This window comes from Schistosoma mansoni, chromosome 1, assembly GCF_000237925.1.
Source record: "Schistosoma mansoni strain Puerto Rico chromosome 1, complete genome".
Classification (NCBI taxonomy): domain Eukaryota; kingdom Metazoa; phylum Platyhelminthes; class Trematoda; order Strigeidida; family Schistosomatidae; genus Schistosoma; species Schistosoma mansoni.
Genome location: NC_031495.1, coordinates 21,528,016 through 21,555,193, shown reverse-complemented (window position 1 = coordinate 21,555,193; position 27,178 = coordinate 21,528,016). Strand labels below are relative to the sequence as shown.

Below are 27,178 nucleotides of genomic sequence, written 5' to 3'. Positions count from 1 at the left end.
GCGTAGACAACTGTTAATAAACACTTGTATCTTCTGAATGACGGGTTTCGTAGTTCTCCAAGTTTCCGCTCCATACAGTAGAACTGTCATGACATTTGTTTGGAAAATTCTGACTTTGGTATTGGCTGACAGTTGTTTTGAGTTCCAGATGTTCTTCAATTATAGATATGCTGCCTTTGCTTTGCTGATCCGCACCTTAACATCTTCATCAGATCCACTGTGTTCATCGATGATGCTGTCCAGATATGTAAAAGTTTTTACATCCTCCAAAGCCTCCGTCAATTGTGATTCGGTTGTGTCGGAGAATTTCGCTTTGTGTATATTGAGACCTACTGCTGCTGAGGCTGCTGCTACACTGGTCGTCTTCTCCTGCATTTGTTGTTGCATGTGTGGTAAAAGAGCCAGATCATTTGCGAAGTCTAGATCGTCCAGCTGCATCCTAGCAGTCCACTGTATCCCATGTTTCCCTCCAGATGTTGACGTTTTCATGATCCAGTCAATCACCAGGAGAAAGAGAAAGGGTGAGAGTAAGCAACCTTGCCTGACACCGGTCTTTACTTCGAACGAGTCAATGGGCTGTCCTACATAGAAGGTTTGGCACGTTTCTCTTTTATTAACTGCTATATTTCTTTGAAGCTACCTCAATATTCTCCTAAACGCTATAGGAACTGTTTAAATGTGGAAAAAATTATGTAAACATTATTGAAATTTGTGTGTAATTGCGTTTCGAAAGAAACTCGAAAATATTCCTTCGCCTCCATCAAATGTGGTCTGGTTGGAGCTAGCTGTACTGTACTTTTGAATCTCAACATATTCGCCGCACCTGACGTAAAATTCAATCAACTCTCTGTTGTTACCAAATAAAATGATTCACCTATCCACCCTAGTAATTTAATAAAACCATCCACTTGCCCTGACAACGAAGAGTTTGGCTTCCATATATGTCTTTCTTGTGCAGAGAACTCTATGTTGTACCATACATATAATCCTGAATAAAGCCGTTAATAATTTCCCAGACTCATGAACTCTGGTATACACCTATGAACTATTCCTCTGTGACCGGGGATCTGAAAAAGACGATGGATGTCTTATATATGCATCTTGAAACATGAGGATGCAAAGCTTCATCGATGCTGTCCTCAACAAAGGACATGGTTCGATTTGGTTTATTGTACAAGCTTAAAAATGCAAAATACCGATTTGGTGTATATATCGATTTCCAAACACTCTCAATTCAACTGAAACCGATATGAGTCATCTGCTTGGAATGTCTTCCTAGATTTCGCCTTCGAAATCATTTGCAGTGGTCACAACCTCTCAAGAATCAACTGGCAGAAAAACTTTAATCCACTGTTTCGAACACATAGATAGATCATCAGAAATACATGGCTAAAAGCAACATGTGCCCCTTTCTATACTTAGGTGCAATATTCTCGACGTGATATTCTACCACAAAGTGTATAGTATATCAAAAGACTTCCACGTCCTGCACCATATATAATCTGTACTCGTAGTGTGGTGATCTCCAATCACAAAATCGCCCGAAGGCAGTATGTTGCCGAACGTATCTTAAAACTCATCACGGTCATCGGAAAGAGAGAAGACTTTCAGCGATTCGAAAGCACGGAGTAGACAGAACACTTGTATACCGGACAAGAAGATAGTCCAAAATGCAAAACACACCATGAGATTCAAATGAACGATCGAAGCCTATGTATAACTATTCTATAATACCTTGTCATTTCTCACACCAAATATTGAATCATTCTACACATCTCGTTCTACAGGTTTCGTGAAAAGTCAGCATGAAAGACATAGACAAGTAGGGGAACGTACTGCGCCAACTACCACAGCCAAGTCCCGAAACCCCTGTCGTTCACTTAAGAAGTGTATAAGAAGTATTTGAGCTTACCTCATTCACACAATGCGAATGAACGTCATGCCCCAGGTATTAATATCACCTCAACAACAATGATAATATCCATAACACTAATCACGATCTTAGAAATATCCTCATCGCTATCAAAATCCTTATCCTCAACCTCAATGATGTTGCAGTAGACGTGTCATCGATCATCTGCAAGATGACGGGACCCGAGATTCCAACACTATTATCTAGAATATTTACACTAGTCTTCGAGACAGGTACACACTCCCGAACCTGGAAGGCGACACATGTTGTCTCCAAGCACAAACCAGGACAGAACAACCTGATTCAGGATTAAAAACCAATAAATGTCGCCCAATTCATCTCATGAATAACGTAGAAAGAGATAAAAAATTGTTCAACTGATCGCCCTCTTGGAGAAGGCGTAATTAACCCGTCTCAACAAAACTTCATCAGAACAAAGACCTACGCTGCATGTCTGGTAGATTTCCCCATCGAGGTTACTAGCATATGTGGCCAAAAGCAACTAGTGATTATACCGTGTTTTGAAATCAGGAAAGCTTTCGAATAGGCAACTCAAGATCTCTTGATCGAAAGACTTCAGTTTATCGGAATAACTAACTCGTAAATATTGGAGCTTGAAACTCAACACTAATAAATACTGCTAACTGTTTGTCGGAGACAAGTTTTTAAAACAGAGGTCACACCTCAGCGGGTAGAAAAATTCTATTTCTGACGTTTCGTGACCTAAGTTTAAACACTTCCGCAGAGTAAATAAATAGCCGGATCAAATTAAAACAAGTTATTTACTTACCCTGAAAAGGTGGCTTACATGAAGTTACGAAACTTCAGCAACACAATTCTTTTGGTCGATGGAATATAACAAAATCTATACTTATTAATACATTTCTAGCCAATGCTCGATTTATTTAAAATTATCAAGTGCAACCTTGGAACTGTTGGCTAGGAACTCACACCCATTGCACGAGCTCGTACCAATAACTAATATGGGAGTGCTTCACTCGTACAGTCTGAATGAATCTGGACATATCTACACCAAAACGCAAAATTTTCTAGGTTTCGTTCCCTGTGACTTTCTTTAAACTGAGTCTTGAATCATTCGTGACGAGGCGTTAGAGGCGATTCACTGAATACCGTCTGTCCTTATTCCATGACCCACTCCCATCTATTATACTGAATGTTTGAGGAATACGACAGTGTATTACTTGCGAAATGTTTAAAGCCGACTCATTCATTGACTATCCTTCCAGGAATCATAACTTAGAACTTAAACCCTCTTAAAAGGCTTAGATCCCGTTTAATTGTTTACTTTACTTTCCTACATCAATTTTATTACATCCGCTGTAATGTGGTAACTACCCAAGGCACACATTTATTCAGTTGTGATAAAGTATATACAACAAAACTTCTCATCAAGTATGTAATAATATGGAGCTGCTTACCTCATAAATATGCATGGTGGATGAATTGCACGAGTTTGTGGGACATCTCGATCAAGCCTTTGTTTGGGTGTTCTGGTAGATTAAGAAATCAATCTGGGAGATGAAGCTGCGTTTCTTTTTGAGTGTCACCAAAGTAACGTCTGCTCTGGCCATATCGTTTCCGCGCTGGCTCTCAACTAAGTTTCACGATGGTAAGCAGCTTCAAGACTGGTCACCGAAAATTCTACACTACTAGCAGATTGATGAGCAAACAGCATTTCGTAAATGACTGTTCAGCCTGTAAATAAGCCAACCATAATCTGAGTCTAATTAAGTCATTAATTTTCGAATTAGCCATAAGTATTCTTTCCGACGAGTGAGAGGAAATGAAACAACATCAATATGTTTAACATCTTTCCTGGTTATACTCAAGATTCCAAACCTCTCCACGTACTTCTCAAAGGCTTCAGAATTTCAGTGTATATCAAACTGTCCTATCACAGGCTTCATCATAATGTCTACATGATAATGAGGAGTAATCAAAGTCATGTGCTAAGAATTCCCAGAGTCTTCCAATTTGACGCAAACAAAACTAAAGGAGCATATCTGAACTTCTCACATTTGGAATTCGAATCAGCCGCAGACTAAAAGCACAAATGCCTTACTTATGCAGAATCACTGAATAGACACTCCATTTTCGTTCTCTGACTACTGATTTTAAGGGCCAGCAATAAACGATGTTAGCACGAGAATCATAATACGGCATGACGGGCTTCAAAAAAGTATAAAGGACAGCTGCTTAACTGGACCTTGAAAGAATGAGAACGTAATTGTCCTATGAAATAGTATTAAGCGTGGTAACCACAAGGAATACAAGCGTAAAACAAGCGAATAATGCAGGTGTATCGAAATTACACGTGTACAGGAAATAAAAGGATATGATAAAACAGTAACTCCAGGGTCTAAACATTGAAAAAGAATAGAAAGTGGTTTCAGAGAACGCTAGTTGTGATATGATTAAAGGTTATGGTATATATATATATATATATATATTAGTTGCTCAAACCTTCGTAGCATCACACAAACCATCAGGTTGATGGTATAAAACTTCGAATAGGACATTACAGATGCATAAGAATGATGTTCTTTTCCCGTAAGCCTTTATGATTTTCAGGATATTTTGGAATTTGTCGTGAAACACGTCCCACTATGTTATTCAATATTGAACATCCAGTGTTTCAATGCGTCTTGTATTTGACGGTACTTCGTCTTCTCTTCGTTGTTTTGTTGCCTACAAAAGTCTGGTAGTATGTTTTTTCTGAAGGTAATATCGTTGCTGGGACCAAAGTAAAAGTATTTTTGTCTGGAAACTTATTTCTGTATATTTGAGGTTATTTGGTTCAGTATTTTACTGGTTGTAAGTGACAATGCCTTCGTGTTTTTTTCTCTCTTCATTTTAAAGGGTTATATTTTTGTTGTTGTGATTCTACTTGTTATTTTCTTCCTACCAGAAACAGCCCAAATGGCCTTTCAAATGAAACGACATTATGATTGGAATCGATAACACTGATCATACTAAGTTTGAGGTGGTTCCAAACCCTTCTGCTGTAAACATCGACAGAACAATCGCAGGACCCCATTCAGACTTAGAAATGCGAGACAAAGTAGTATGTTACCTCCGTGAGTTGCTGCATGTAGTTCAGTCATCTTATCATGAAGACGTCGTCGAACTAAACTTTATACAAAGTGGTTCTCTTCTTATCGAATTTTATGAATGGAGGCGAAAAAAGACACAAGAATTAATGCAAGCACTTTGTTCAGGTCATCTTGATCCGGAGGACCTTTCCTTGGTCAGTGATTACATGTCGGGTCATGTCAATAGTGATGCTATTTTCCCACCGAATGGGGCTTTTCCTCTTTGTTCGGGTTCCCAATCAGTCTCTTTGGATAATGACTCAGAGGATGACGAAGATGAAGTAAGTTATGTAATTACACTATTCGCAAACTTTCATTTCTTGCGATTCTCTTATTTGTGTGTTCAGTGACCGCAGTTATTCAGTTAAATCATACACTATTCGTAGGACTGAGTGTTACTGTACCATATATCTCAACAAAAATATTAGGGCAAAAATATTGTGTGTTACTATCAGTCACTAGCTCATGTTTATCTCCAGTGTCAAGACAGAAAGACGAACTAGGGACAGTTGTTATTTTTAGGGAGAATTGCAGAAAGACTTGTTTCAGATTTTTCTCGTCAGAAGTGTGCATGTTTACATTAACAAGATTTTCGACAGTTCTTAGAACTTAAAATAAATGTTAAAAATGCGCTTAGTTCTGTTTATTGGTTTGTTCGGGTTACCACTAGAATAATTCTACTCTTTTCAAGTAACTCATCATTTATACTAAAACACAGTTTACTTTCACTGTTATTTCTCTTGTTTGTTTCTGTGGTTCAGCATTAGTTTGGGCTAATTAAACTAACAGGTGCCTTACTCCAGTCCCTTTCCCGCCTGTGTATGATTATATTGATGCATACCATTAATTGACTCATACTAATGTTCTGCATTGCTATCATACCTTTATTTTGATGGCTGGTTTAACAAAAAACATTCAGTATAAGTTACAATCCAACCCATTAGTTTGGTATCGACCTGAACATTAAGCTGTAAACCCCAACAGCCATTGGGATCTCACAGTAGGCAGCTAACGTACAAAAATGAAGTAGTAGTTTAATCCGATTTGACCAAATGAGGTGAAGTTTTCTGAAGTAATAGTTATTTGTACAGAAACAAATAGCATGGCGATTTATCTAACTTGGTACACATTCTCGTGCTTAGTTAAATATTTAGAAGGGTACGAAATCTAACCAGTAGAAAAGTCGAACACTAGTTTTAATGTGATCGCGATGAAAGTCACTTCATTATCTTATTAGATGAGTTGTGTTGCCTAAATAGGGGTTCTCCGATTTTGAGCGCTTACAACAGTTGCATGGGCTTGATCGGCATGACTATAGGAATAAAGATCATGAAATATATTGGCTACAACCAATTTCATCATAATTTCTAATAAATTCTCAGTCATGTATTTTTCTCTGTAATGTGATCTATGTGGTACTTACTGTCTTTCAGCGTCGGTTGGACGAGAATTCTCTGCTGAAATATGCAGTGGATGAAGTAAACATTCTTAAACGTGTCCTTGAACTCAAACGGGATGGCTTGTGGTCAATTGACGATTCATCTTGTGGAACAGCAGAAACTGGAAGTATCGATATCTCAACTAGTATTTCTTTAGTTCCACCTTCTGAGCCAACTTGTCGTACTTACAGTGATTATATGTTTGCAGAAATTAATTGGTTAGCTGAAGATTTTAAGCGTGAACGTCAATGGAAACGGGTGTCCGCTAAGAAAGTATGTTTATTTTTATGCGTTCACATATAGAACTGTTCTAAAGTTCCAATGGGTTGTTATTCATGTCTCAAAGATTTTTCAATGGTATTATCTCGAAAAGATATTTTGTAAATGTTTCTTTAAATTTGTCCTGAATACTTTATTGTATTACTTGTTTTTACTTTCCAAGCTTGCTCTAACTGCCCTCAAATGTTGTCGAGATAAGAGTGAACGAGCGTTAAAAATAGAAAAGGAGGAGGTGGTCCGTATTCGGAAGATGTGTGCATTTATTGCTAAGATGATTCGTGATTGGTGGCGTCAAATGGATAAGGTATGTACTACTCACAAGTTTTTTCCAGGACTGACTTAAATGCGAATTATTTTTATTTCGTTAGGTTCTCATTATTCCGCACCAATTTCCGTTATTGCTCTCTTTAAGATAATAAAGGGAACTATGTGTATGATATTTCTATTTTTGTCAATGTTATCTAAAAGGAATCGAGACCTTAAAGAAGCCTATTGGTCGATAAGAGTTATTCTTAGTACCATACATTTTTGTATTTGTGTCACCTTATCCAGATTTTAACATTCCTATTCATTTGGATAATGTATTAGTGAACTTTCGATAGTTTGTGGGTTCAAACTCTTGAAATAATAAACACAATACCACCACTTGTACAAAACAACTCAAAGGCGATTAAAAATTGCATAATTTACTGCTACATCCCATGAAGTTAATGTTCAACTAGTATTCTTCTATTCATTTTTACATGTCCTTACTGAGTAAACACTCTATTTGAAGTATCTTGTTAGTGTTTTCTACATATTTCTCGTTAGTGTTGATGCAGTGTTGAGTGAATAAAATCGTCTTTTGGAAGTATTATCTAAAACCGGATCTTTATCGTTACTTTCAATTACGTGAAAGCTGTCATATCTCTAGCAACTAGAACAGTGTGACCCCCTATTTCACTCATCCCTGAGCTGCCTCATCAGGTGACTTAACTGTTCCCATACTAACTAGTAGTCCTAAGTAATATATTTATTTGTGTTTCAAACGAGTTTTTAAGTGACCGTCGGTTTCAAGATTTATTTTTACCTTTACACTTAGTCTTTATGATCTAGTGACGTGTAACCTAAAATATAATGCTTTTTCAAGCGTTGCTTTGATTAAGTACCTCACTGTTTGTGGCCTCGATACTTAATATTTTCAAACTTGTATTATATAGATTGTTCAAGCCAAGCAACAAGTACGACTAACTGCTAAACGTCAGCAAGCCATTAGTTCACATCTTGGTCAAGTACTTGAAACAACTGAGGAGTATACTCGTTGGTTGACCGAAGGAATAACCAGTTCTAAACCGGAGAAAACTATTGTTAGTAGTATTAAGTCATCTGGAGGCAACAATCAAAACGAAAATGTATCAGATAGTGGGCAGCGTATTCTAAAATCTCCTGTAAAGGAACTTGACACCTCCGACGAAGAGTTCACAGTGAGTTACTTTTTGAAAACTCTTTGTCTCTCGTCTTCATTTTTGATTCTAATGTTTTGACCACTGCTCATGTAAGTCTTATTTAGCGGTATACATACTGTTAGCTTTATGAGTAAGTCAAAGTATTCAAAGGGATTAAGATGTAATTACTTAATTGTGGTATAGTTTCAAAAATAGTTATCAGGTAGAAAGTTGTACAGTCTACTTTTAGCTCAGGTAAGTAGCAATTTTGCGTGAGATTACTCTAAAACTGTTCAATATTTAATGGTACATTGACAAAATGAAGTGTCACTTTTGGTGATTGTCTACTTTTCTCCGTAACATTACGCTTACTTTAAGAAACATTTCAACTACAAAGTTTCATAATTTTATGTTACCTAGGGGAAAGCTAGGACCCACTTCGACTGAAGAATTAACTAAATAACATATTCAGTCCACCTCTAAATCCTATCTATACTAAACATTTGTAACTAAGGAATAATTCAAAATAAGTAAATATCAAGCGAGTTTTATAATCATTCTTACCGATGATAACTGCGTGTTTGGAAATCTCCAAACAAAAACTTCGAAAGTCTATTCTCGGCATATTTTTATATTTTTGAGAAGCGATGCATTTACGAATACTTCAGTCAAATATTACCAGTTAATTCTGTTTTTCATCTTCCTAAAAAAGTCCACATTATCCATTTTATAACATGGTTAGGCATTAAAACTTCTGTATGTGTACTATATTGTCACATTACTCACCAACTATTTTGGACATGGGCTACTGCATTGACTGTGTCAACTTGCCGTCTTGGTTATAATAAGATTGTTGTTTGTACGTTTGTCACATAATTAACCTGATTTTTCACCCTTCGGCAAAAACAACAATAATACCCAATATGTTCTGTATCTTTTCGTATTAACGAAGATTTTTAAAACGTCTTAAATTGTTTCTCTTTGCAGGCAGATGAAGTAGCTTTGACTGAAGTTGATGATGAAGAAACTATAGAGCAGGAAGAAAAAATTGCCACAGAGGATCAACATGGTTCTGAGACGTCTACAGCTGTGGAGCTTGAACAATTAGCATCTGATGCCGACTGTCCATTAGAAGATCTTTTGCCTCCTGGATATCTCGAATTCATCACATCAAATTCTTCAGTGATTCCAGAAGCACAATATTCGTCAGCCAGTGAGGTTAGTGTTTCTCTCTAAGGAATGACTTGCCTACTTATTTATCTATCAGGTGAAGTCAAAAGAGAAATACCTTCATAACAGTACCTAGCTTTCTGAACTATATGTTTTTTTCCACATGCTCGTATTTTTAATTGATCGTCCATATTATAGACACGGATTGTTTTACAAAATCCACAAACAAACAGCTTTTATGATATTCTTTTATGCATCACGTTGTTTAGCCCTATCCGTTGTGTAAATTTCTTATTCTTTTGTTATATAATGAAACTAAGTTACAGTTGTTTTTCACTTCGTTACTATTATTCTTTTATACTATTCAAGTTAAATTACTAGGAAGCCTGTCTTATTTTTAAAACGGTATTCCATCAAGTGAAGATTCATCAATTCAAAGAAAAAGTCGTCCACTGGATTTTTCCAATTAATTCGTTTCCCTTCCGCTTTTCTGGTTTATAAATGAGGATTACTATTTTCAGATGCATACTAATAATTCTTTTACTTTGATACTTCAACTGATGGTAGAAAGTTATCTGCTGAATTGCTCATATCATTAGTGATTTTCGTAGTATCGGTTCAGTTTAATGGGTCTCATATATGTTTTATTATTTTGTATTGTTATCCTTCCTTACATACAGGTTAATGATTCTGGCGAACCATACAATAGGGACAGGATAGAAGCTCATACATGCTCTTCTGAAATTCCTAAAGAATGTCAGTATTCAGAGAAGAGTGAAGAAACTAAGTATGAAGCTAATGTTTCTGTCTCTGAAAAGAAAGAGTTGGATATTCTTAAATTGGAAGTAAGTCTATCAGTGAAAGAAACAATGATCAATTCTGCTAATAAGGACGAGCCCAACCTCGAAATCGCCTCAAACACGTTTGATGTAGAATCAAACTCACAGTCTCTACTAACTAAAGAGATTGACGATGCTGATAATGAAGTGGATCTAGCGAACTCAAATGTAAACGAGTGTTCATCAGTAAAAAATGGTTCTGTAATAACACTAAAAAAGCTTATGGATCATGAGGTTAATGCTAGTGTAATGGAAGCTGAAAATAATACTGATGTGGTTTTCACTAACAGTAAGTGCGAAGAAACACAAAAGTCATCCTGTCAAACATCTGCAGGTGAACCAAATGTTGAGGTAATTGTTTTAGGATTAAATTTGACTTTATGTGGGCTTTACTTGTTAATTTCATTAAATAAAACCTATCATTTTACTTGTAAATCGCATTTATTTCAAGACCAAATATATTCTCCACTGATGATGCGTGTACACAGTTTCTATTCATGGTCTTCTGTTTTCAAAGTTACCTGTGTCGGGTCTAAAACATCCTCGTGCAGTTATCATCTAATTAAAATACTTTCTTAAGCTTTTATCCATCACTCCCACTGGCATTTATCTTTTTTTATAACTGTTCGGATTAAGTTCATATTCGCCAACCTAGTTGTACAGTTTGATAATTATCTCATTCTTCTATGTATTTTAAGATTTCTCTGAATATGAATCATGAGGCGTTTCTTAAGTTAATTAGACTAATATGAAAACTATTTTGGGACTCTTGAATATCGTTAGACGATGTCGTATCTTGGTTCAGTACTGGCCCACAGTAATTGGTAATTACGGAACGATGAAGATTCTTCTAACAGGAAGACGAATGAATGGGAATTCGAATAAACTGAATGTATCACACAACAACACTTCGGTGTTAATGGCTTACACTCTGATATGAGATAAAGGAAATGGGGTGGCTTTTTTATTCCAAATAGAAGTCAAAAATGAAAACAGAGCAACTCTGCTTATGTCGAAACACAATGACCTTAGGACAACAATTAGCAAACTGAAAAGGCAACAGCCAACTAGATAACAAAAAAGGTCGTTGCGGAAATATATATTAGAAAGATGTAATCAAGACTATTCCTTAAAGAAAGAATTATCATGTAACAACAAAAACTAAGTAACCTAAACTATCCCAACTACAAACATTTACTTTTAAAAGTAGCAGATGCTTTAGGTTGAAACGTATGTGAAGCACTAGATTTTTGTGAGATTTAACCTCATCACTGCTTAAGTGGATGACCCATCTATGACTAAATTTGTGCTGTTTTTCTTCACAAACTTTTGATTTGCATAATTACGTATACTATTTTCCCAAACAGTGAAGCCTCCATTTTAATACTTTCTTTTACAGTCTACAACGAATGAAGGAAAGAATGTTTCCTCAGGAGTTGGTTTAGCTACCGTATCTTCCCCCTTTCTCCTCTCCGGTGGAAATCTTAGGGAATATCAGTTAGTTGGCTTGTCTTGGCTAGTCGCCACTTATGACAAGCGTTTAAATGGAATCCTCGCTGACGAAATGGGTCTAGGTAAAACTATCCAAACGATTTCACTACTCGCCTATCTAGCTTGTGAGCGAGGAGTCTGGGGGCCTCATTTGATTGTTGTTCCAACTAGTGTTATTCTCAATTGGGAGGTGGAATTCAAACGCTGGTGTCCATCTTTCAAGATTCTGACATATTTTGGTAACATGAAAGAAAGAAAATGTAAAAGGAAGGTCAGTTTGTGATTGCAAACATATAATTTGCCCGTTAAACCACTTTGATAACCTTATAAATATTCAAAGTTTATAATTTGGTTTTAGGGTTGGACGAAAACAAATGCTTTTCATGTATGTATAACATCATACAGATTAGCTATTCAAGATGCAATCGCTTTTAAACGTAAAAAGTGGAAATATCTCATTTTAGACGAGGTAATTGATGTAAATTTTGTATAAAGTGTTAACTTCTTTCCCTTTATTGTTTTACACTATGAAATCATGAAAATCAAAACATTTAGTGTGAGTACTTATCAAACGATTTTATAAGTATTTGTTGCAGCAGCAAAGTTTTACAGCTGCATATGATCATACACTTCATACTAAAAGATTATTAGTTCAGTCGTCTTATGGTTATTCTATTAATCAGTACTTCGAAAATTAGGTCTATTTCTGATTGCATGATGTTATGGAGAATCAGTCAAGTGACTTGTCGCTAGTTGTCAACACAACCATATATTTTATGGATTTCTAAAATATCTTCTGATTGGTTTCGCAATTTGGAATGGGAAAGGTAATAAGTCATCTAATTTAGTTACCCCTATTGCTTAATATTCTTCGGATCCTTAACTTCACCCGACTATTCCCCAGAATCACAACACGGCTTGGCCAGGTACGTAGTCACATTCTAAATAAATTAATTTGAATAATATTGAATCACAGTGAGCAAAACGTTATATTTACAATTTTACACAAGAAGGTTATGGTGTTCTCTCCAAGTGTCTGCTAGCACTAATTGGCTGAGAAATGGCTAATCATTGTGCTCTAACCCAATCTTGCACGGAACATTTTGAGTAGAAGTAACCATCAGATTCCAGAAGTCATCCATCTGTTACCAGTGCTCGTTAAGTTCCTTTTTTGGTTATACCGAGTTAACATCAAGCAGTATTTGCTTTATTTTATAATTTCGATTAGCTGTTCAAAAGCAGAAAATTAGAATCATAACTAGTATCTCAGAGCGCCATACTTCAAATTTTTCATCGTTAGATTTTGCTTGTTGCCCGTCGTATTTTGTTTCGCTTTCTTGGTAATGTCAAATTATGTATTTGGTAAGGACGTTTTTCTTAAAACTCTGGAGGCTGTTTGTGTATGATGAATAATTCACTTCCGACAACTATTTACATCGTATACTATTTCAATACCGCGTGCTAATGGTCTGTATGCATTCATTCCCTAACATTTACCCAGGCGGATATCCTAACTTCGTCTACCAAAGTTTTCTCTGTTATTCACTTTACAGACTTCTTTTTCAACTAGGTTCATAGGTTTGTATCTGATTACTCATTCACAATTTGTTAGGACTTCTCAGGTTTAGTTTGTGTTATTTTATTCAGGCTCAAAACATAAAAAATTTCAAATCTCAACGTTGGCAAACTCTACTTACTTTCAATAGTCAGCGGCGTTTACTCCTTACTGGTACACCATTACAAAATTCTTTAATGGAACTCTGGTCCTTGATGCATTTTTTAATGCCAAATATATTCCAATCCCATCGTGATTTTCAAGAATGGTTTGCCTCACCTATTACAGGTAAGTCATTGTATTACTGCAATATATGTGTTTGATATCCTCTTATTGAACACGATTATAGTGCGAAAAAATATACCTACTGAACAAACCTTCTACCAAATAAGTTCTGTTCAATGTTTGATTTCTTTTATTTTCTGCTTACAACAACTTATCAGGTTGATGGAAAATGAATGGTGGATGTTTAAAAGTGTTATATATTTCTTTAAAAGATGTAATTTATAAACTGGTTTTATTAAATGTTCATCACAAATAATATTAATGTAAGGCAAAGTTCGTAATCAGAGGTGATAGCATTTTAGAGGGCAGCATTACTATCAAAGTGTGAACTGTAATAGTCTTCTATGCACACAGTTAACTTTAATAAGTACGTTGAGAAAGTGGCATAGCTACAACGTAATGAGCGTTTTGGAACGATGTATAGAACCATTATTTTCTTCGTAGGAGATTTTAGGTGTCATGTTTGCGAATGAATTGTATGGTGAAAAAGGCGATCCCAGTCTGATCTGCAACCAAAAAGAAAATAAAAGCAAAAAGCATGAAACAGCAGCAAAAATTGCTTTGATAGGTCTATCGCTATAGATGTGCTTGAATGTTACATAACGTACATATTTAGGTAGATTTTATTTAAAATAATCAATGCATATATCCTTAAAATAACGAAGTATATTATCGTTTGAGATTAATGACGTATAACATAAAGAATTCACAATATAAGTTCTTAAAAATGTAAAAGCTCAAAATATCAACATGAATGTAGGTTCGATAGGTGTGCTTAGTAGTAACAGTGTTCATACACTTAAAACGGGTATAATTTGATAAGTCTTGTTGATTGAACGCTATACTCAGATCCTAAGCCAGTCTCGTAACCCCCAAGCTAGAACTACAGAGCGACTTGAGCAGGAGAGAAAAGGCGCAAAATATACGAAAGGCACTTTACTCCAAAGGTTCATTTATGTACAGAAAATATGGGGTTTTTATAGTCCTTAGGTTTCCCTGAAAATTCTGGAATGCCACTAAACATAGTAGCAGTGTAGTAATCAGCCAATCAGAAACTCTACATGTGACTTTTCATTTTCGTGATGTTTCTAGCGAAACTTCTAGTCAAAAGCTGATTGGATAAAATGCTTCTTAATGTTTCCTGAGCTTGTCATGTCTATTGCAAGAAATTTTCTGGATCGCCTCAACAAATGTCACTAGTGGAGTGAGATAAAAGACATCACGAGAAGCAAGAAAATAACTGATGTCGTACATGCAGTAATGGTGAATCCGTTTTACAAGTAGATTGTAGTAGACTATTGCCAACCCTTAAAGATTTACTTCTGAAGTAATTTTTGTAAAGAATGGATTTGGAATCAAAAATACTCATTTTCGTTATTGATTTACGAATGATGTAGCTCAGTGATTTAGCAGACTGGATTGGATTATTGTGTGTGAAAAATAAATTATTTAGCATCTTAAAAGTACATTCAAGTTAATCGGTTACAATGCTTAGAATTTATGAACTGAGTGATCGTCACTGACACGTAAAATATGCATTGAAAGTTCATAAAATATTGTAACGATATTGTGTCGAAGATCTAACTTACGCTCACCTGACATCGGTGTTAATCTCCTTCCTCAGAGGTTGTATTTGGGGACTGCACATTTCCAAATAAGGTATAATTACTTTCAGAAATACGAAGTTTAAAGCGACGATAAACATTTTAATTCTAGTTTTTCTCATGTAAAGACACTACTCAGATTGAATTCGATCAGATGATCGTAAAGTAGTGGTAAAATGTATCCTCTATTCTTAATAGTATAATTCATTCAAGATAACTTTTTGTTTCTGATTTGTTTTGTAAGACTTTCACACCAGAATATATCTATTTAACTATACCGTAAAGACTCAAAGTAATCTTTACGGTCACGATATTATTGCTGGTTAATAAACACCTTACTTAATTACTGATGTCTTTTCTGTTCATGCCTTATAATGAACCATATAACTAATCTTGTGAATCTTTCAAGAATCCATCTCGACCTTCGCTTGTTGGCCATATAGTTCTTTTGTTTTTCTGTTTCATATAGGGATGATTGAAGGGAATACTGACCATAATGAATTACTGGTTCAGAGGCTACATAAAGTTCTTCGCCCTTTTTTGTTACGGCGTCTCAAAGCAGATGTTGAGCGTCAACTTCCAAGGAAATACGAACATGTTATCATGTGTAGATTATCCAGAAGACAACGGTTTTTATATGATGATTTCATGTCACTTGGAAGGTAATCTGTTCTATAAATTGCTTTTTTTAAGTCTCTCGATCGTATCTCTTAAACATGAAATTAGATTGTGGACATTAAGTTTTAAAATAATCTTATCTTTATTACATTTCTCTATTTCTGTAATGTTTTCGATGTTGATGGGTGTTTGATCCATATGTACAGATAACCGTTTGTGATTAAATCTGAATTTAAGTGTATTTGTTACTATTAATATTTTAGATTGTGGTTACTTATGTAAGCTTCGTACTTAATAAGGTCATTGTTATTTTCTCAACTTCGGAACTTTTTGGATTAGTGGCAGTAACACAAGGATTATTAGACTACTTTTAGGTAAAAAATTGACTTAGTCTCTTGGCTTGTCAGAATTCACCAATGGTATGCTTAAGTAAGATTTGCTTTTTCAATGTTATTGAGTACTCATCATATTGTCTGTTCGACTTTGAAATAAATTGAGGCTAAAATCTTTTTTTATGAATGTGTTAGTGACTTCCCTTTCTTAAGCTCCACAGAATTTTTATTGACATGTTACCAGGTATCTAAACCACTGCGAACGTCGTGAAATTCGTATAATCACTCAAAATCATTTCATGATGCGTCTTTGGAATAGCAAGAAAAAAAAGCTATTTGTTAATTGTTTATCTATTTGTAGAACTTTTTTAAGTTGTGTTTTTTATTCACTTGAGGTTTAAAACCTTTTCGTTGCTTATTCTATAGCACTCAGGAAACCTTAAAATCTGGCCAGTTCTTATCAGTCATGAACATACTTATGCAGCTACGAAAGGTTTGCAACCATCCAAATTTGTTTGAAACTAGACCAATCATATCTCCGTTTCGGGTAGCCGATTCATATTTAACATATTCTCTTCCAAGATTGCTGGTATCTATGAGTCACCCTTTCTTAGTATTTGCCCCGAGCTCGAATGGTAGTCGAAGTGTTTTCGGATCAGCTTCAGCATTTTCTGATCCTGATTTGGATTGGTTGGATACGGCGGGATCGGTTGCTCGTCTCTTGGGACAAACAATGAATTTAGTCGAAATGGCTCGGGATTTACCAGGCTTTGTCGCAAAACGGTGTCGTCAACTGTGTGCACGGGAAAACTTGATTACCATTATTGATTCTAGTGACGTAATCGATGATGGTGAGTCGTATGTGTTGTCTGATGCTTTTTATTGCTTAATGTATAACTCATGCAAGATTAATGCTCTTTTGGAAATTAATGGGCATTTTGTTTGTAAATTATTTATCACCTTGGTGTTTTATATCAAATTATCATCCACAATGATCTAAAATCACGAGGTATTTGATGTTTTCTCCATTTTTTACTTTTGATATGAGAAAATACGTTATTTTATGCCTGCATGGTTTGTTTCAAGAGACTGTAGTAGGATTTAAACTTTGAGTAAGACTAACTAGACTTAAAAATTCTGACTTCGAAATAGTAACTTCCGTAGAAGACTTTTGAAATCATTCTTTATTTATTTGATGATTCTGTTTTAATGTGATCTTGTCACATTGGTATGTGAGTACTCAGTCAACCGATCAATCTCACGGATGTGTACCATAGTTTCTTTGCACACAGTATTATTTGTTGTCCAAAGATTGTGTGGCACAACATAATAAATCAGTATCCTCATGGTTTACTATTTCTTATTATGCTTATATTTTCTAATACTAACCACTGGAAACGGTACCTCGATGTTGATTGCTTACTATCATTCACGAATCTTCCACATTTTGGCTTCATTTTGAGGAGCGGCGGCTTAGTAGTTAGGATGTTCGATCTTCAGATACGAATTTCATTGTTCAAACTCCATTCCACTTCAGTTTGGGCGACGCGGTAGTATCATTAGACCTTACACTTAGAGTGAAGCTCGTACCCATGTACCTAGTGAACAAGTTAACTTAATTTATTTCTAGTACTTTAGTTATTGTATCAACAAAGCTATCTTCCCCAAACTACTGTCTATATTACTTTTTCAGCAGTTACTGAAGTAATCATTAACTTATAACAAGATCAATGATCACTATTTGACATTCTCATTCTGTGAAGGCAAAACCATTTCAAATGTTATGTAATAAAAAACCACAGATAATAGAAGCTAGATACTGTTTCTCCTTATTTCCTTTTTCTTTGTGTAATAATATCCTGATGTATACAGACCTACAAACCTGGGAAAACTAGCGGTTTCATGTTCTACTGCAACCCTTCTTATAATTTTCTAAACTCCTTATAATTTTTTTCATTTATTTATATGATCTTTAATCGTATATTCGATGCCTAATCTCTTCTGTTACCAATGGTAATGTTATTACCTCTACTATTATGAGATCGGGCCTGAAAATTTCATCTTATGCGAATGGGGTATGACCATTTGGACCAACGTACTTATGTTCCAAGTTCTACGTTGCGTTAGACTAACTGACTGACTAGTTCATCGTCGTTAGGTGTTTGTTTATGAATCATATAAAATGAGTGTAAGGAAATTGCGACACGATATTTCCCTACACTATCAAAAATCTTAGTATATATTGACACTGAAAGTTTGCCATTTTTTCCCTTTTTAAATTGAGGATTGCTACAGTTACTATCTGGTAAACAGCACCTAACCATAATATGAGATTGTAATCCATATAAGTTAGTTAGTTTCCTTTCTAGTGGTATCATAAAATTGCTTCCTTACTTTAAAGTATGTTTTTAATGATCCTAAAACCAGTGCTTTGAAACCGTGAAACGTTCACTTATTGATATTGCCGTCATGAACAATGAATGTCCTGTTATTAGCCATTAGTTTTGGTTTAGAATTGATGTCTGTTCCTAACATTCGAAATATATTTAAAAGATAATTAAAGATTCTTTATTCTTTCGAAGCAAATCTTACATTAAACTGCTGTTTTAAATAGTATCGAATTTCCAACTGAATCTTTAACATACATACAGTGTTTCGCTGCTCCTAATGTTTATATGTGTTGTTTATCTTGTAGTCACTTCTCAGCGAATACAGTTTAACGAAATGAAGAAATCCCGAAAATCTCAAGGAGAATACCTGAACAGATCCCCCTTCTTTGATTCAAAGTGTTTTGTGTATTGTAAGTATCCGTTGTCGTTGTGTTGAATCACCATTGAGTGGATAGCAGTATTTGCTTCACAATTTTTTGACCATATCACTTTTACCAAGCTTTCATATGGCTACTCATTAGTTGCAAGTAATCCGTTACTCTTAACTAACACTTTTAGTTTATCAGACTTTATAGAATTAGTTGAGCTTATTCAATACGATTTTGGTTCGAAAGTACTGATTACTTTCTTCTTAACCTATCGGCGCTGGGTGATGGTATCTGTAGGCGCTAAATTACCATACATTTTATGTGAACGCTTGTGTTTGCTTTTGTTTCTTTATTTTTAAAACATATCTTGTATCCCGACTATATGTGTTCCCAATTCCTCCAAGTTATGTTTACGTTATAGAGTATACTACGTTGTGTAACCTATTATCATCTTGTTAAATTTTGCGCTTGTTTTCAGTGATGCTCATTGCGCTTTAGTAGGCCAAATGCTTATGAATCAGTAACCCCAACTGTTTGAGTCTGAATATCTCGTCCTCGTTGGATATTTTGCAAACCTATGCGATGCCACTGTTAGGATATACATCACACTTGCATTAATTAAATCATATGGATATCCTCACTTACCAACTTTTTTCATGTCACTGTAATCCCCCTTTTCACTCGCATTTATGTTTTCATATCTCTGGTTCATTAAGATTATACCTAACCCCTGCCTTTTTCATTGTATTTGTGGTCTTCTTTATTATAAGCTGTTTTAAACCTTTACAAATGACTGAAACATCAATAGATTTTATTTATATTATCTATCTTTTGGCAATTATGAATAGTGCTTGTGTTAATTCTGTTGTCTGACTTGACTTTGTCAGATCCGAGTATCTTCGAGCCTTATTGTACTCCCAGTATATATCTTAGTAGGGTGGTAGTTGTTTATTGTTCTTTTATTATTTATAATATACCTTTATTTACAGCATTTCAGTTTTGGTTATCATTGAAACAATTGTTTTCACTTTTGAAAAATGCTAACACGGGAATATTTCTGATATGCCGAATTTACCAACTATGATGACAACATAACTTGTTTGCAAAACAGATTAAATACATTTGCTCTACTATTTTTCAATGATAACCAAGCCATGGGTCGCTAAAGACATTTTGATGTCCCCTGTTAAATTCTTTGCACTTAAATGAACTATCAATTCAATAAAATTGACATCAAACCTAAAATTTTAAATGAGTGAGGTACATCAGTTTTAATAGCGTACACTTGTCGAGGTGAAGTAGTCGAACGCGTGGACAACTCCACTTATCTTGGAAGTCTGATCAGTCCTAATGCGTTGGTGTCTGACGAAATATCTGCAAGGATTCAGAAAGCTCGTTTGCCTATGGTGAAGGTGAGACAGCCGTCTATCGATTAAGAGACGAGTATACTGCGCAGCAGTTGACTATGTTCTACTTTACGACTGCGAAACATGGCCATTAAGAGTAGAAGATGCTCGTAAGTCATTAGTATTTGACCATAGATGCCTTAGAAATATTGTTCGCATCTGCTGGGACCACCGAGCGAGTAATAGTGAGGTTATACACAGGGTATTAGGGAATGATGATAAATCAGTCGATAAGATTGTGAATCTTCATCGACTGAGATGGTTGGGCCACGTATAACGCATGCCCAACCACCGATTACCACGACGCACAATACTGACTAGTGTTGGAGATGTATGGAAGTTAGGGGTGGCAAAATCAAAACGTGGCATCAGTCAATAAATTCACTAACTTCTGGTCTGAGCCATGTTAGTGGATGCAGACTATTAGTTTGGGATCTGTGTGACCATCGTAACCAATGATTGGAGACTGTGGGTGACATGGCACAAAATCAATCACTATGGCGTAGGTGTACACACTCTTTGTCTTCCCTTAAACCGTGAGGTCAAAAATACTTTACACCTTTCTTTCTATGAATTAAATCTTTCTTCTTGTATTATATCCTTATGTGCGATTTTTAAAAAAATATTACTACTATTGTTGTGATAATAAGGTATGGAAACTTTGACCGATGCATATCTATATCTGGTCCTACGTTGTAGCTGACTGATTGACACTTGTCAATGAAGTTTTCCCAGTTAAAAATAACTGCTTTATATTATTGTGGTTATCGAAACAAACGAACTTTCTAACATTTTGATTTAAGCATTCAAATTTGCATCAGAATTTTTTTTAGGTTTTTCGGTTACCGAAACTTGTATCTTTTTTCTGTTTTATTTAGCTGATGGATATTATCCTGCGCTTTCGTCCCCTACTAATCTCGAACCCACTATAGTTAAAGGTATAACTTTTTTCTACGTTTATCCATTTAATAATTTTATGTTATTGGAATTAGCATGTTATATTTTTGTTTGAAAAGGTTATATTGTTTGTTCCAACTAACGGGAATAGGTCTGGAGTATATTTAAATCATTTGAGTTGTTATCTGTTCGTTCAATGAATGTTTCCATAATTAGAATAAAAATTACTGAAATAGATAATAGGAAGGCCTAAATGAGGTTATAATCTATGGATCGTATTGTACACAAAAGAATTTCATACAGTGTAAGAGCTTTTACCCACTTGGTTGTCATGCTTTTTTTATTATGATAACCAAACAAATAAATTATCGTTTTTTCACTTTATTCTACTTGTTTAAGGTTTATTTTGTGTGAATTTTTATATCTGATACTAAATTTTGTTTTACAGGTTATTCGTCTTTCTTTTATCCCTTTATGAATAGTTGACTTCCCGAAAAATTCTTGGGATATTGGTATGCCAAAGTCCTGCTTACGTCGTCGTTTCGTTGAACGACATAACAGATTGCTGTTGATGAGTCGAATTAATGAACGCCGTTGTGATTTAACGTTCAAATCACATTCAAATGATGTTGGGACGTATTGGGACCATGGAACCCACATTGGACCGGATTTGATTTTCCTCATTAATCGTCTTATGCTTGAAAAACCTTCCGAGGATCTCCAGGATGTCCATATATATCCGGGTCTCATTAATGGTACAGTTTGCTGTCGACAGAGCCTGCATACCTGGCCAGTAAAAAGCTCTTCTCTAAGCAGTGTTATAAGTTCTACGGTTGACCAAATATCTTGTTTTGAGGGGAATATACATCAAATGAGTTCACTCAGTTTGGAATCCATTGGCTCTAGACGTACGTCCTATCTTCAATCATCTCATTCTCTTCGAGAGATGTTACACAGCCCCGGTGATTACTTAAATGATTTACGCGAAATCCTCAAAAGGTAAGATTTCTGAATATCTTTGCTCCTTAGTTCATGTTGGTCGTGATCCCGACATTCCTTACTTTTGCGTTTGCACGCAAAGACTGAATTCGGATGGGCCTCAGAATTCCTGTTCTTATCAACACTATACTTTATTGTTTTCAATTCACGCATGTAATCGCAACCCAGTAAATGCTATAATCCACTAGGTCCCAATTTTTTATGCTCATATTGAGAATAAAAGCATTCCTGATGACAACTGAACTGTTGTCCCGTCTCTTTGCAAACCCAGATGACCACAGTGATCATAAGTTACAGTCAATGCAAATTTTGTTAGAAAGATAATAATGATTCAAGCTTCTTATCGTTTATTTCATTATGTTATATTCTTATTGACTTTACGATAACAAAATATGTACAATTATTTGTTCAATTTTATAAATATTATTCATGATAATGCAATGGATAGTTTATATGTTGTTACTCTTTGTTAAACATTCTATAACCTTCCCTTAACCGTAATATTTAGAATATTATATTTCTCGCTACACTTTTTGTGAACTCCGTTACTGACCAACCCTCTTTTCTATAATTTGTCGAAATTTCCATATTCAGTTGTCACAGGTTACAGTTGAAGCACTATAGTCTAACTTTTCATGGTCGTGGGGGCTATTTAGTACCAGAATGCTTAGGCTAGAATAATAGTAATTATCGCGATCATAAATCTGCATTGGCAGTTAGATGAAATAGTTAGTGTTTAGTACAAACAGCTGGCGAATTCAGATTTAGCTAAACATACAAAGGTTAAAATCATTAATCTCTTCACCATGATTTCTTACTGAAATACAAAAGATAAACCTATTATCTACCACTATACAATCGTATTCTCAGTTATTTACTTTAAGTGGTTTCGTACGTTTGTGTTTTTGTTGGTCTATTGTATTTGGATGCGTTATTTGTATACGGATAAGCGGCTATGGTTTCTCAATGTTAATAGCCTATTTAATTTTATCAAAAAGATTAGTAACTTTGTGATATGTAGCATCGGAATACGTAAAATCTACATTAAATTCTGTTAAATTGTTATTTTATGTATCGAATAGTTAGCCCTTTGATTTCTTTCCAAAAGGTTCGTTTTTGTAGTGCCTGCTGTTATATCATCGGGTTTTACACTTCAAGTTTCCAACCATGCTCTGGAGCATCAACTCATCAATCAAGAAATTCGGATTCGAGATATGCTTCTATCCTCAGGGTGTTTACATCCTTCGTTTTTTCCTATGAACTCATCTGAATATCATGAGCGAAAAACCTTTAACCGTTTAACCACTTGGAGTCCTCAGATGTGGCTGATGCCATCAAAGTTACATCAGTTGGTTATGTCCTGTCGTATTCAATTCCCTGATCCACGTCTGATACAGTACGACTGTGGTGAGTTAAAAACATTTAATCTAGTTTTATTGCATATCAGGCTTCGTAACAGAGTTATTTCCAAAAACTACTTACTACATATAATTCGTTATTAAATTCATTTTAAGCAACTAGATAGTATGTTTAGTGTTATGATATGAAGTGTAACGAAGTACGTAATTCTGTATTCACAAAGTTATATTATACATTATTGCGTATTTGGAGCATATTAGATCATTTAACTTCCGTTTATATACTACTAGTACATGAAGTAAATATACCCCTTAAATTAGTTATCATTAGTTTCAATGGCGAACCATTTAAACTCTGCCTTGAAAGTTGAAGAATCTTGATTCAGAAGAATTATGACGTCTCATGGTGAAAGCCGAAATTCTTCGTAAGCCAGGAGGTCGCTCCCCATTTCTAATAACCAGAGAAACCATTAACATAGGTACATGGATTGTCTGGGTAATGTGGGAGACCGGGGGACCAGTAAAATAGCTTCGGAATTGAGGGGATACAACTTGGCGGTGTTCGTAATAAGTGAAACCCATTGGGCACAAGCTGGACGGAAAAGATCAGCAACGGAAGAGGTTCTACCGTACGCTGATCATGAAGAAAATGTTTTGTGCACACAAGTAGTTGCACTGACCCTTTCCAGAGAAGCATGAAGATCACTTATACGATGGGAATCTCATGGATCCAGAGTTACCATAGCATCTTTCAAAATAAAAGAGGGGATTGTAATGAATTTCAACCAGTACTACGAACCCACTAATGAGATCAACAAAGACCATACAGATCAGTTTTATGAGAAACTTTAATCGGCTATAGAGAAGTGCCCAATAAAGGACTGAACCATCCTGACGGGAGATCTAGACGCCATAGTCGGAACGGACGACATCGGGCACGATGTCTTAGGACGACATGAACTGGGCGAAAGAAACGAGAATGGTCAGAGATTTGTAAATTTATGGGAAAAGATTATGGGTGGCATTATATTCCTCCACAAAGTTACATTAGTCTTGCTGGATCACACTACAAAGAATTAGATCGGTCACATTTATATTAATAAAAAATTCAGAAGATCCGTAAAAGACGTGAGAACAAGGGGAAGATTTGACGTAGCTTCAAATCACCACCTGGTGGTTGCAAAGATGAAACTGAAGCTAAGCAGCACTTAACAACTGGTGAAACAGCATTACAAAGATTTAATATAGACTTTTTTCAAGCTGCGGACAAACTCAATAAGTGCAAGATAGCTTTCAGCAACAGGTTCCAAGACTCACATATTCGACTTGCAGAAGAGGAAACTACAATGCAGAACAACTGAAAAAGAGTCAACGAAGCATTAACTTCAACGTGTCAGGAGGTTCTGGGTCGCAAAAAGCATCATCATAAGGAATGGATCTCTATCGAAACCCTAGGTAGCATTCAAGAAGGGAAGAAAACAGCAATTAACAACAGCCTAACAAGAACAGGGAAAGTCAAGGCACAAGTTGAATACACAGAAGCAAACAGGAAAGTAAAGGGAAACATTAGAGCCAACAAACAAAAGCACATGGAAGACCTAGCAACGGGAGCACAAAAAGTTGCAAGAGAAGGAAGTATGAAACAGCTATGTGGGACAACGAAGAAAATAGAAGGGAAATGTAGTGAACCAGAACGACCAGACAATGACAAAGAAGGCAAGCCAATCCCTGAGATTCAAGAACAAAGGAACAGATGGGTGCAATAATTTGAGTAACTCTTGAATAGGCCAACTCCACTGAATCCACTGAACATCGAAGCAGCACATACGGACCCTCCTGTAGCTGTCATCCCACCAACGATCGAATAAATCAAGAGTGGGAAAGCAGCAGGACCCGACAATACACCAACTGAAGCACTAAAATCAGACACAGAAAGGAGATCTGAGCAAGTGTGAGAACTACAGAGGCATCACACTACTATCGGTGCCGGGAAAAGTTTTCGACAGTGTTGCTGAACCGGATGAAAAATTCAGTCGATGCCCAACTTTGAGATCAACAGGTCGGATTCCGTAAGGATCGGTCGTACATAAACCAAACTGCGACACTACGGATCATCGTTGAACAATCAATTGAGTTGAATTCGTCACCTTAAATCAACTTCTTTGACTATGAGAAGGCGTTTGACAGAATGAATAGAAGAAGCTTATGGGACCTTCTTCAACATTATGGTGTACCTGAGAAGATTTTCAAACTCATACGAAATTCATACGATGGACTACAGTGCGAAGTCGTGCATGAAGGACAGCTGACAGACGCATGCCAAATAAAAGACCGGAATCAGACAAGGCTGCTTACTCCCCTTTTCTTTTTCTTCTGGTGGTTGATTTGATTATGAATACCTTCACATCTGAGTGGATGCACGGAATACACTGGATAGCTTGGATGCAACTAGATGGTTTGGACTTCTCCGATGACCTAGCTCTTCCATCCTATCGTCAAAAATGTGCAGGTATTTATAATCAATTGTCTACGAAAGATGCTGAATGTCCGTTGGCCGGATATCATCAGCAACAGGCTGCTGTGGAAGAGCACTAGCCAGCTTCGATCTGAAGAGGAATACCAAAGAAGAAAGTGCGCCGAGAATTGGAAGCAGACATGAATAGGATGAGTAGCAACTAGAAAGTATTGCCTAGGACAGATTTGGATGAGGAATACTGGTGGTCAGTCTATGCTCCTCCACGAGGAGTAGCATGCGTAACTGAGTAAGTTTCAGTGGTTGCACTAACAAGTTGTCGCTCAAATCTGTTTTTGGGAATAAATTAGTTATGAGGCGATTATGTAGTGCACCAAAATCCTATTTTACTTCAACATGAACGATCAGCTAATATCTTTTCACTGGTGAAATTGGTTTTATTCACCGTATAGCACGTGTATCTATACTGACTACTCATTCTACTACTGTTTCTTATGTCGATGGATTAATTCATGCATTTCTTTGCAATCTATGTCTATGGTTTTTTTCTGTAATTCAACAGGAAAACTACAACGACTACATAGTTTGCTACGTGAACTTAAGTCAGGGAATCATCGCGTTCTTATTTTCACTCAAATGGCACGAATGTTAGATATTCTAGAACAATTTTTAGCATATCATGGACATCGTTATTTACGTCTGGATGGAACTACGAAAGTAGAACAGCGGCAAGTTTTAATGGAGCGTTTCAATCAGGATAGTCAAATTTTCGTTTTTATACTATCTACTCGTTCTGGTGGTTTAGGAATCAACCTGACTGGAGCTGACACAGTTATATTTTATGATTCCGATTGGAATCCCACTATGGATGCTCAAGCGCAAGATAGGTAAGTAATGCTATCAGACCAATGTATTTATATTTTTTATCACGAAAGGTTAATGTTGATTTTTCCAAATACGTTCCATAACATTACACAACGTTTCTTGACTTAAAACTGCAGAGCATCTTTTCCAAGGTTCATTGTTCTTAATTAGATTTCCCAAATCAATATCAAAGGTATTACTACAGAGACTTTAATAAACCACATTGAGAATAGCATAATAATTTTCGCTTTTTATTTTCTGTGTGACAAATAGCAGTATCAGAATACTCAGTTTTTAGATTCGAACTTTTCTAAACCTTTCTTTCGAATGTAAATAAGAAAAACAGTTGAAAATATTAATAT

General features: G+C 35.8%; 1 protein-coding gene across 2 annotated transcripts in view; it reads left to right on the top strand.

Moving 5' to 3' along the window:
- Positions 1-4,877: 4,877 nt before the first annotated feature.
- Smp_128890.1 (putative helicase) overlaps positions 4,878-27,178 on the top strand; it is a gene marked incomplete at both ends in the record, with an annotated part of 30,879 nt that continues 8,578 nt past the window's right edge. For both annotated transcript variants that reach the window (XM_018793637.1, XM_018793638.1), the window contains 17 exons: positions 4,878-5,306; positions 6,459-6,737; positions 6,907-7,047; positions 7,943-8,206; positions 9,155-9,385; positions 10,018-10,527; positions 11,576-11,938; positions 12,026-12,136; positions 13,315-13,510; positions 15,581-15,773; positions 16,488-16,912; positions 18,757-18,861; positions 21,104-21,163; positions 21,605-22,121; positions 23,230-23,264; positions 23,352-23,528; positions 26,515-26,839. In XM_018793637.1, the coding sequence (XP_018648129.1) occupies positions 4,878-5,306; positions 6,459-6,737; positions 6,907-7,047; positions 7,943-8,206; positions 9,155-9,385; positions 10,018-10,527; positions 11,576-11,938; positions 12,026-12,136; positions 13,315-13,510; positions 15,581-15,773; positions 16,488-16,912; positions 18,757-18,861; positions 21,104-21,163; positions 21,605-22,121; positions 23,230-23,264; positions 23,352-23,528; positions 26,515-26,839 (4,361 nt within the window). The remainder of the gene's footprint in view (positions 5,307-6,458; positions 6,738-6,906; positions 7,048-7,942; positions 8,207-9,154; positions 9,386-10,017; positions 10,528-11,575; positions 11,939-12,025; positions 12,137-13,314; positions 13,511-15,580; positions 15,774-16,487; positions 16,913-18,756; positions 18,862-21,103; positions 21,164-21,604; positions 22,122-23,229; positions 23,265-23,351; positions 23,529-26,514; positions 26,840-27,178) is intronic.